The sequence below is a fragment of the Odontesthes bonariensis genome, chromosome 2, assembly GCF_027942865.1.
Source record: "Odontesthes bonariensis isolate fOdoBon6 chromosome 2, fOdoBon6.hap1, whole genome shotgun sequence".
Taxonomy (NCBI): Eukaryota; Metazoa; Chordata; class Actinopteri; order Atheriniformes; family Atherinopsidae; genus Odontesthes; species Odontesthes bonariensis.
In genome coordinates this window covers 9,597,020-9,609,176 of record NC_134507.1, presented here as the reverse complement: position 1 = coordinate 9,609,176, position 12,157 = coordinate 9,597,020, and the positions used below count along the sequence as shown (strand labels likewise).

At 39.1% G+C, this 12,157-nt stretch overlaps 1 protein-coding gene across 2 annotated transcripts in view; it reads left to right on the top strand.

Annotated features, from left to right (window-relative positions):
- disc1 (DISC1 scaffold protein) overlaps positions 1 to 8,517 on the top strand; it is a 45,213-nt gene extending 36,696 nt beyond the window's left edge. Inside the window, exons 12-14 of one of the 2 annotated variants that reach the window (XM_075476272.1) lie at positions 187 to 231; positions 5,093 to 5,216; positions 7,179 to 8,517. In XM_075476272.1, the coding sequence (XP_075332387.1) occupies positions 187 to 231; positions 5,093 to 5,216; positions 7,179 to 7,429 (420 nt within the window). In that variant the 3' untranslated portion in view covers positions 7,430 to 8,517. Of the gene's footprint in view, positions 1 to 186; positions 232 to 5,092; positions 5,217 to 7,178 lie in introns of those variants that run through there. The other variant, XR_012770492.1, reaches the window with a different exon arrangement.
- The last annotated feature ends 3,640 nt before the right edge of the window (positions 8,518 to 12,157 follow it).

Here is a 12,157-nt window from a genome sequence, read left to right as displayed (position 1 = left end):
TGCGGCACAGATGAGCCAGTTATTGTGCTTCCCTCAAGTCTGTGTTGGTGATGAATAATTACGACCCTTTTTGCAATATGTTGATACTGCACACATACAGTCCGCAGACAGCGTGATTGCATTTTTAATAATTCATGAGCAGGTTTATGACTGTATGACCTCAACAAATGTTCCCTTTTGTTGCAGAAGCTGGAGGAGTTTTTGTTCTGCATGGAGGAAAATCACCCCGAGGTTGGTAATGCTAACCGTCTCACTGTATGTTCTAAGTGGGAATAAAATATGTTGGTGAGGGGGAGGCAGAAGGGCTGATAGTTGACTTTAACTTAAACATGACCCCTGTCAACTTTTTCTCTCTCAGATCAATACCGATATACATGAGAAACCTTGGCTGCATTCCCAGACTGTCCATAGTTTGCAGCTTCCCTTTTTAGGCCTTTATTTATCCACGGGAAGCAGGGGAATGTTTGCTGAGCATGCCTTTTTCTTTTAGCCCTTTCCTGATTTATAATCACACATTTCTTCACACCAAGTAGGCAAACTGTGCAATGTCACGTACTGCATACTTGTTAAATGAGCCTCCCATGTTGGCTTTTGCAGCAGAGGAAGCTGATGAAAGTATGCTAGAATATGCAAGTTTAAACCTGGTTTCACCGTTTTAATTCATTTTGCATACGTCCGCTCTCCTTTAGACCATTCACCTGGAAACAATAAAATTCCAAGGGTAACAATTTCAGCAAACTGTTTGAACTCATTTTACACAAATGATTCAACTTTCATTTAAATCTGCTCATAGCGCAAACATCCATTTAGCCCCCAAAGTGAAACAGGAAGAAAAGTCTGAGATCGACGACCCATTGTTCTAAAAATATGCAAGATTTATAGGAGCCTGTCGATTGGTTATAGAAAAACTAGCTGACACAAAATGATTCAGTCACAGCAAAGTATGATGCATCACTGAGTCAAATGATATGATGGCCATTTAATCGGGTTGGTATCTTTCTTGTGATGGTGTTTGTGATAGTGTTGTGTAGGAGCTTCTCTACAGAGCCTCTGACCTCTTTCTCCTTTCCATAATGACTTTAAGTAAATGATTTCCACTCAGCTGCTGCCCTGCTGCCACAATGGAGATTGATTAGTGTGTGTGCATGTGTGTGTTTTGGCGTTCTTCTGTTTTCTTTTAATCTCTACTAATTGTTCTTTTATCCTCTCAAGGTCCTTGCATGTGCCCCCTCACACTGACCTACAGCACCAAACATGAATAGAGAAAATATTCACTGAAATGTTTAAGCTTTTTTTCCTTCTTTTAATTATTATTAGATTTGTTTGGTTGTTAAACAGTTCCCTGCTTTGATACGAACTGTTCCAGTTTTGTTTGCTTTGATCTCAGCTGAGAGGTCACCACCATTCAGCATATTATTTCAGAACTGTGTGATTTATTATATTAATAACTGCAGGCTATCTATGTATTATATAATCATATGTCATATATCATATCATATATAATATATCATACACAGTATTTGTAGCGAGTGAGTACCTGTGAAATCAAACCCCTTTGATGTGGCACGTGTGATGTTGGACGCCCCTCGAACTGCAGCTTTCAAGTGTCACTGCCAATCAAGCGTCACAAAGAGAAACCATACCTGCAAACAATTGTAGTGATGCTTTGTGGGACAGAAGTGCCCGAAACTGAAGCTGCATCCAAAATCCACTTCCCATTTGAATTGTGACTAAATTATGTATACTCCAATCTGTCATCACACAGACTATAAAGTGGCTGATTTTTGAGTGCTTACTGATGGCAGCTATTGTCCCACAATGAAATGCAAAACAGTTGAGTTGTGAATAGTGGTGAGACAGGGTCAGGAGGATTTGTTAAAAATAAAAAATAATTTTTTTAAATTTATTTTTTGTTTTTCTAAAACTTTGCAAAGTCATGGGGTTAAAGTGAAAAGGACAGGTATCGTTTATTTTCCTGTAAGTTGATAACCGTAAAATATGCCTAGATAGGTTTGGAAAAATCACAAAAAATGGTAAATGTGTATTGTATATTGATGTTTGGAATATATTTGGTTGGTCTCTTTAACTCATAGATTGTCTTTATTATCCATTCTGGAACAACTGTGAACATTTACAAGACTTTAAAAAAAACTTTTTTTTTCTTACATGTGTGCCAGCTTTTTAGAATATATATATATATATATATATATATATATATGTACAGTATATATATTTGAAAATCATTTTTCGCTGTGCTGAAATACCGCTAAGCGCATCGGCTTAATATCGCACCGCTACAGCTGAGGACCTGCTTGCATCTCATTTTATTACTGCACATATTTGTAGATCTTGGAAAAGGATAGTGGATTGTACGAAAGGATTAGCTCCCCAGCAGGGCAGCAGTAAAAATAGAGACACTTGTTAATCATAAGCTAGTCAATTTCTTATTTAACATGAATGCAGAAGCGTTATTGTTTGCATTTGCAATTAAAACCTTGAGTGTAAGAGCAATGCAATGTAATTGCTTTGTATTGTCTGCCCGTTGCGAAATATCGGGTAGAACAGCACCCATGGGAACCTCCAAAATGACCTGCTGCCTCTCGCTCATTATTGCCTAAATAATCATACCAGTGCAGACATGAGTTTGAATATTGAATTCCTGAATGATTTGCTCAACTACATGCTCCTGTAGTCTGCTTTGTTTACTTTTGGACTAACAACAGAAAGAAATAGAATAGAAAAATACTTTATTCATTCCCCAATGGGGAAATTCAAAAATTCAAATTAGTGCTAATTCATTAGCACTAATGTGCAACAGGAATCAACACATCGATAGGTATATGCCGATGATTCTATTATGCAAATTGACATGTAGATGAAATCTCATGTCCTATGTTTTCTTCTTTGTCACAGGCAGAAATATAACACACATTGTTTTGATCAACTGGAGCAAAACTGAAGCCCTCTCAATGCGTTTTAAAGAGGTTTGGGTACAAGGCTGCTAACTGCCAGGCATGTGCTCTCTTTTGTCACTCCACACAGTTGGCTTTTGTTTTTTTATCCTCTGGTTGTATTGACTTTACAAAAGCCAACTGGAGGCTGGAGAATAAAGAATCAATCAGCTATATAAACAGGGCTCGTACCTGCTAAAGGCGCTCCTAACCTTGACAAACAAAGCTCAGTCAATCTATAAGTTCACCACCTCCTTTCGTGGTAAAGGATGACATAGATCCTAGCATCACCAAAAGTGAAGCCAGAGGACAGACACATTTTTGTTGATATTGTATGCTGTGGCTTCATCTGCATTTAAGTCTTACCTAATTAAATGATTGCATTAGAAATGATTTGTACACAGTGCTGTGCCTCGGGCCTGTTGATGTTATACATTTCTTTTTGGGTGTTGCATCATCTGGAGAGCTATTCCAGGCAGAGACCAGAGACACAACTTTCCAGTGATTGTTCTGACACCTCTGAGCTGCAGGGAGTTGGTATTTTCTACCTGCAGCTATGAGTCAGATTAGACTGTGTGTGTTGTTGGAGGAAAAAGCTGGGTCTGCGTTCATGTGTGTGAATGCCTATTTGCTCAAAGTCTTCTTTGTGTACCCTCCCGTGTGTGTCTGTGTTCTCTAAGCTTGATAAGTGTGAAGAAACTAGGACACAATGTCTACAAAGGGGCCTGCTCTAATTATGGCCGGCTTTGCTCTCAGAATGCTCTGCACTACTGCCCTCTGCACCTGGCATCCTTCAAAACACACTCAGCCTCGCTGCATCCTCAGTTGATGTGGAGATGTACCAATGAATGTTGCACACTGCCTCCACGATAAGTCTGACTTATATTAGGATTTTCGCAGTGTCATGTATAAATTTGATATAAGATATTTTTCCCAAATTTTTCCCAATTTGCCAACAATTTCTATCCAGTTCCTATATCACTACTACACAACAAAATTTCAAGTAATCAACATGGAGCGCTAACAAGTGCTTCGATAATCAGGGAGCAACCTTTGAATACTATACTCGATTTAATAACAGCAAGTGAGTTTGAGATTTGCAACTAATCTTGTAACTCAACAGCTCACACACACATGTGTCATGTTTGCCAGGTGGAGACATAACACAGGTTATGGGAAATATGTCTATGTTATCAACCGAAGTCTCGATAACTTGTCATGTACTGCTTTCCAGTCTGTTCTGGGCCCCTTTCTGAATTCCCCATTTTGTGTAAAGTGCAATGCCAAACTTCCAGTGTGCCTCTTTAAAAGCTATACAAAGCCATAGTTCAAGTGATAACTTTCAGGGTGGAAAAATGAAGCCGACAGGGAGGTGCGATATGTTTTCACTGCAGTAAAATAATGTTGATTCAAAAAGCTACTTCATTTGTTATTGACAACTTTGTGGCTTGAATTTCTAAATAACTCGTCAGTTTGAATTCCCCTAAAAAGTCTCGTGCATAGTCGTACATAGAGTCTTTGGGTTTTCAGTCAGGTCATTCCTTTTTCATGCAAAGACTGTTTATAAAGATTGTATCGTCTTAATGTCACCCATCGGTTTGTTCACGGCAGTTTTGAAGCCTCGTGCCTGGCATTTTGCCACTTCTTGGAGCCAGAAAAATGATCATTTTTGGAGATGGTGGAGCTGGAATGTGATACTTGGGTTTATTTAATTGTTAAATTGCTTACAAAAGCACCGCTGCGGCTCTTGAAGACAGAATTTTGCACAGGTCATAATGGCTTGTTGTACATCGTTTATTAGTTTTGTATTACATGATATTTTTTTAATTGCAGTCTGTTATATCACTATCAGCCCCTAGTGGAACATATGGTATTCCATTTGCAAGTAACCTTTTTTTTTTTTTCAGGTTTCATTCATTTTTCATTTTTAATATACAGTTTATTGTTTGACTGTACTGTAGTCAAGAAGGATCCACCCTGAGTGGCAACACTTTCTACAGTTATATGTTTATTGCAATCCTTCATTGAACTGCAAGATTAAGATCATATTGTCTGTAGTTATTGTTCAATATGGTTATTGATTCTCCATATCAGACCATATATTTGTAAGTTTAATTTTTGATCCTCTCTTTTCCGACTAGGACGTTTGCAGCGAGGCTGACACCAGAGACCTGACAGAGCGATGCGAGCTGATCAGTGACAGACTAATGGCCTTAGAAGATGAACTGCAGACAGCTATTCTAAACCGGGATCAAGCCCTCACCCATATCCTTTCAATTCACTCTAGATATACATATTTTTTTTTCCATGTACGTCTTTCTCTGTCCATTCGTCTGAAAAACCTAGTTTCCTCAAGGTCTTTCAGCTTTCAAAGGTAAAGATCCAAACTACTTTTAGGCTGACTAATGGACGCTCACCCCAACTTTACCTTTAGAGGGAAAAACTTTCTTATCATGGCAACATTTCAAGGGAGGGAAAAGAAGAGGTTTTTTCACTGACAGCTCGGATCAGAGGATTTTTATTGACACGTTAGTCGAGCCAACTGGAAAATGAAATGGAAAAAGTCCATGCAAGCCCATTAGACGGCTCCTGATGTGCACTGCCAGTCACCACTGGCTGAGATTAAAGCTGACCGACAGGGGCAGTGCCGCGGCAGATAGGGGAATGTCACTGTAATGACTCTGCTTCTGTCATATCTTAATGTCCATCCTCCGGCTGTCTATCCCCCACCCACCCCCTCTTTCTCCATCTGCCCACTTCCACTTGCTGGATCTGGTGTGGGGGAAATTACAATATCCATGATAATGACTCAAATCAAACTGTTGAAGCTGATTACAGGTCACAATACATCATTCTCTGTGCTAATTAGAAAGCTGATTGGAAATAGATTAGTGTGTTTTTCTCACTCCACTTTTCCCCTCCTGCATGGTGGGCTTATTAAGAGAGGTCGAAAAGGATGATATTTCAACATAGGGATGAAGACAATTTTCCACCTAACTTGCTTTATTTTATTTACCGATTTCTTTTTTTTTACCCGTTGTGTTTTTTCACATTTCCCTTCTTTAGACACAGCAAGACAAATATACCTTCCTAAATTTGTGAGAGACTTATTTAGTTCTGGGAATCTCTAAAAGAAAAGTGTCTTTCAGTATGCCCCTGCCTCTTTGTCCCAATGTGGCCTGACTGTTTTAACATCTTGTCGATTCACTTTCCCCACTATACTCTTAGAGGTCAGTCCAGTTTCCTGTAGTGTGAGCATGATATCAAAGCAGACTGGCAGTTTGAAATAGACAGAGACTGGCCCACTCCTCTCCACCGCTCTGTTTTCACGTCCTTATATGTAATTTCTTTCTGATTGTCGAAGTCACTGCACTCGTGCAATAGAACCGTGCACTCTTGAGGACTCTGAAGATGCAGGGTAATATTGTTGGTTTGCAGAAATTGAACTGAAACTGTACTAGCAGTGGTGCTACTGTTGTCATAGTGACAGGGAGATCAAACCAGCCTACTCTAAGGATCTTGATTGAGTCCCTGCTCTCAACAACAAGAGGTGTACAGACAACAACAGCCTCTGGGATTGAAAAATTAAGACAAGGAAGGGCAAAATTGAAAAAAGTTCATCTCTGGGGTTGATTTGAAGGGTTTTCCACATAATCCTGAACCTCTTCTTTTCTTTTGGATCACGTTGGCCTACAAGTCGTGTCGAACTTTTTGCAGTATTTATGAGGAGCTCTTTAATGGCTGGTTAATTATGAATAAGGACAATCTGTGTCCATTCAGACAGCAAAACGAGCCATCAGGCCCCATCTGCCATCAAAGCCATCCTTTGATTTGCCACTTAAACTGGACACTCGCACGATTAATTTGAGTTTCTAAGCAGGTTAAACAATCCCCCCACCGACAACAGCCTCTATCCCGTTTCATTGATGGGTTATGAATAATTTAGCCGAGCAGTCTTCTTTGCATGGGTTCACAGTTGAGACGAGCTCATGAATAGTGAATTAGATAGGGTTAAATTGGGTATGACTTGATGATCTGTCTCAGGAATCTGTTTTGGTGGCCAAATTGGAGATTGATGACTTCACCGGGTTATGGCTGTCCTGTGCTATTATCATTAACCATCGGGGGCCACAAGTGTCACATTATTTGCCTGCTGGCATGCTTTTCATTTACATGTTAATGTGGATGCTTCTGAAAAATCGGATTCCTTCTTAACTCACTCTGCACAGACTTTAGAAAAAGAAGTTCAGGAAGTAAAGTCCACATTACAAACTATGCTCGCACAGCTCCAGATGGAAGAGGAGGAAGAAGAAGAAGAAGAAGGAGGAGAAGAAGAAGAAGAAGAAGAAGAAGAAGAAGAAGAAGAAGAAGAAGAGGAAGTGAATGAGTTGAATGACTTTATGAAAAATGGGACTGAGGAGGAAGAGGAGGAGGAAGATGAAGAGGACCAGTACTTCAGTGACAGCTGGGAAATTTGAAATGGATGGACTGTAGTGTTTTTGGGAGCACTCTTACATGTGGATCTCTGTGAGCTTGACCTCGATGTTGCAGTGAAAGTGACCTCATATCCATTTACTGTATGGCCTCACACAAAGCTCTTCACAACCAGCCTCTATGATATTATACTCCCGAAAGTTTCCACCATAAAGCCTTAGAAAATATTTGTGACATTTCATCCATCTATAAAAATGTTGTTTTTAAAAAAAAAAAAAAAAACATGACGGATTTCATCATTAATGCGACATGAGACACTTTCTTCCCATTTTTAGAAGGTTCTCCGTTCTTACCAGCTGATAATGAGTTCCTTTGGTAACTTAGTCGATGACTTGTCAGTTTAGATATTTTTGGGTACAAATCTTAATGTCATGACATTTTACTGTGTATGTAATAATGGACAATTTTGTTGCTATTGCAAACCAGCTGTCACAGATGTAAAAAAAAAAAATCAGGTTTAAAAAGCAAGAGTTTGTTTTGCTCAACGCAGCAAGTGGAGACTGATGAACTTCAACCAGATGCAAGCGACTGAACAATCTACATTTTGTATTTTCTTGTAATGGTTTTGCACAAAAACTAAAATGTATGCTTCATTTTTACATCATTTAGTCACTTTTGTGTTTTGTTTGTACAACTTGACCTATTTCATATGTAATTTTGCTCAACTAACTAATTTGTGGTGCTTTAAAATGTGAGTTAACTTAAACATTTTCTCTTTCTTTGTGGGGAAAATGTAATATTTAAGTATGATCTTTGCTCTTTTTAAACAGTGTTAGAGACGTCTGTTGAATTTCGAAAATTCATCTGTCACAAAAGTCTAACTTTGGGAATACTGAAGGATGAAATATCAGTGGGCACATAAAGTATTTCCAGCTGTTGTTTGTCCCCTGCTTGCCACTGATTAAATGTTATTATTCTATTTCAGAATGTACTTTTGCTGGGTCTTATTTGATGTTTTGCCAGCAACATATTTGTATTTTTGCTCATTTTTTAAATTTACTGTGCAGTTTGAACTTTCCATATTTATTCCAAGCAGCATCTCACTAATTACAACTCATAATGTTCAGCCTAATGTTTGTCCTGCTGTTTTCTTCTTGTATTGAGTTACAGCCCCTCTGGTGATTTTCCTGAGAAAATGTGCGGGCATGCTGCCAGGCAAGTGAGGGCAGTGGTGACATGTCGTAGATATCAATACGGTAATAAAGGTCCTCTAGTGAGGTCTTAAGGGTATACATGGCTTTTCTATTGTTGTCTCACCTCAGCTGCAGCTCTGTGGCTAATTGGTAGGCAGTCTCACGGAGGACATAGTTTGATGTTTTCTCTCCATCTGATTGTGCCCTGTGTTGTTGGTAGCAGGAGGTGGGAGACTGGGGGAATCCAATCCTCCTGGCTGTAAACACAGCACAGGGTTTTTCCGCAGCAGCACAATGGGCCTTTCTCACATTACCGCCAGGTTGCAAAGCACTTGCCTGGCCAGAAGTCTCCACAGCTATCAGCTTCAGGCAGTGCATAGACAGAGCCTGCCATAAACACACCTTCCTGCCAAACACTGCCCCCACGTCATAATTGAATCTGTGCTTGCACCATACTGTGCTCCGTGTGGCAGCTCTTCCTCATAAAATGACCATAAAGAAAAACCCAGATGGTTTTCAGCAGGCAGATATAGCAGGGTGAGATGTGTCTTAATGTAAGATGAAGCACCATGTGGTTTGAGATCCTGTATCTCTGCAGTTTGGTTGCTAAGATATTGCACGCTGTTTTCACAGTCATGTGAAAAAGAAAGAACAGCCTCCGTCAATTCTAAGGTTTTATACATCAGAACATGATTAAAAATAGATAAATAATTTGGTTCTTACCAGGCTTTAAGATTAGGTCAACGCAACCTAAGGTAAACATGACATATTACACTGTGTCACCATACATGTAACAAAAACTGAGCCACAATACAGAGGCAGTGTGTGAAAATCTAAGTCTGACCTCACAGCTTAATAAGGGAGTAAGTAGCAGCCAAGTGCTGCTGATCAAATGTACGTGATCATTTGATCAGCAGCAAGTGTGAGCTCCTTTTTTAAAGGAAGAAGTTTTGGAGCATTCAGATGTGTGTTAACACTTTGCCATGGAGGAAAGACATCAGCAATAACTTTGAAGAAGCCATTGTTATTTCCCATCAATCTCGGACAGATTATAAGGCCATTTCCAAACTATTTGGAATCCATCATTGTACAGTGAGAAGAATTTGGCAAATGGAAAACATTCAAGACAGATGCCAATCTTCCCAGGAGTCAACATCCCACCAAGTTCACCCCAAGGTCAGACTGCACAATACACTGCAAAAAACCCAAGAGCTACATTTCAGACTGTACAGGCCTCAGTTAGCATGTTAAATGTTAAAGTTCATGAGGGTACAGTTAGAAAAAGACTGAATAAATACTGCTTGTTTGGAAGGGTTACAGGAAAAGGCCTCTTTAAAAAGAACATGCCAGCACAGCTCAGGTTTGTAAAGTAACTGAAGAAAGCACAAGAGATCTTGAACAATGTCCTTTGGAAAAATGAGACCAAAGTGGAGATGTTTAGTCATAATGCAGAGCACCACATTTTTTTAGGGAAACCAAATACAGCACATCAGGACAAACACCTCATACCAACTGTCAAGCACGGTGGAGGGCTGTTGATTTTGGCTTGTTCTGCAGCCACAGGATGCAGCCCCAACACCTTGCAGTTATTGCAGTCAACCATGAACTCCTCTGTATAGTAAAGTTTTCTTGAGTCATATTTGAAGCCATCTGTCTGACAGTTAAAGCCTGAACCTGACTGAAATACTGTGGTGGGATCATCAGAAAGCTGTGCATGAATCAATGCCCACAAAGCAAAGTTGTAAAGAAGAGTGAGCCAAAATCTCTCTGCTAAATGTGAGACTGTTCATGTCATACAAAAAATGATTACTTTCCTGATTACTACTGCTAAAGATGGTTCTACAAGCTATCGAATCATATCGTCTGTTTTATTTTTGACAAACAGCTTCTGCGTATTGGCCTAGTTTTTCTTAAATAGATGGTGTAATATGTGTTGTTCATCAGAGGTTGTGTTTACCTCATTTTAAGATTAGTTAAGAACCAGATGATTTTAATAACAGTTTCCTTCTATGTATCAAACATCAAAAACCCGAAAAAGATTGTACCTTTGTTCACCTCACCATACCCAATATACTGTTCAAATCTTTCCATACCTATCCCTCACACTCGGCCCTTTCTGTATCTGCTCCTGACAGGATTCCTGTTTTTGCATGACACAAATGTGTTAATTACATTAAAATGACAGGATTTTGTTTTGTCTCATTCTCAAAATTCATTCACACATGAGCACGGCTGCCTGCTGTCAACAGTAGGAGGTGAATGCGTGATATAAGAAAGGCAGCTGAGAAAAAGAAAAAATGATTTAGCAGCTTGAAAAGATATGCAAATATAGATGATTTTTCAAGAGGAATATTTTCTGACTGAATATGAATGAATTCATGAATGATTTAAGAAATGTATCTCTATCAGGGGATTTGGTTATTGGATCTGAATTTGGTTCTTGGCTTCCCTTGTGAATTGTAATGTTGTTTGACAGCTACATGTACAAACTCTCTGAACCGTGGGAGAATCCTAGATGGTGTTGCAGATTTTCTTCTTGCACTGCTTCAGCCAGCGACTGCTAATGAATGCAAATTGAGCTTTTTTGTGTGTTCATGCCTTTCAAATCCTCAGAGATTACTGAATCTTCCCCTGAAACTGACACATTTTTCTTTCTTTTGTTTTTTTTTTTACATGCGAGTGACTGCTTGTCAGTTCTGGTCACTGAGTTGGTGAAGTTAACTCTCTCGAGGGTTCTTTTTGTGCCAATGAAAACTGGACAATAAAAACCCACCACTGCACTTTTATCTGATTTTCACCTGTGGTTTCAGGAACTCATTCAAATAAATCTTTCTCCTTTATCATCTGTTAAATAAATTCAACAATCAATTAAACAGATAGAAAACTGTTGAAACAATAAGCAATTTAGCTACAGTAACCACAGAAACAGACCTATTTCCATTATTTATGGCCGTTTGCATAAGTTATGAGGAATCAAAAAATTGAATGTTATCCAATTAGAGATACATTTATCTATATTTCACTCTGCATTTGCTGTATTCATGAACAGACGAGCCCTTTGATAAATTACACATAGCGAAGAGTGTTTCTGAAGAAATTCAGTGGCTTGAGAGAACAGAAACTGGGTGTGCAACACTGACTTCAATATCTAAGCATTCCCAACTCAAGGTAGAATAATTTTCCTGTACAGGCTCTAAGAGCGGTAACCCCTTAAAAAAACATAACAAAACACAATCTCCTATTCAGAAAGTATTCAAATTTTTGATCCTTAACATTAAATACAAGTGAGAGTGTAATGCTGCAACCTACAGGGACTGCTGGATGTTACATAATGATAATATTGGCGGGGCAAGATTTCCCAGCACTATGTGGCCAGAATACGTTGTGGCAGCCCAACTCAATCTAAGGTCACTTTTTACTGTAGAACAGAGGGCATATGAAGCCCACTTTATTGCAGTCCATCCCCAGAATAACATCTCTGATACACATTCAGTGATATGGGATTTATTTCTTTTTGTTTCACTTGATTCAAAGAATAAACATGAAATCGAACTATGAAAGCATTTGGAGAGTGTTATA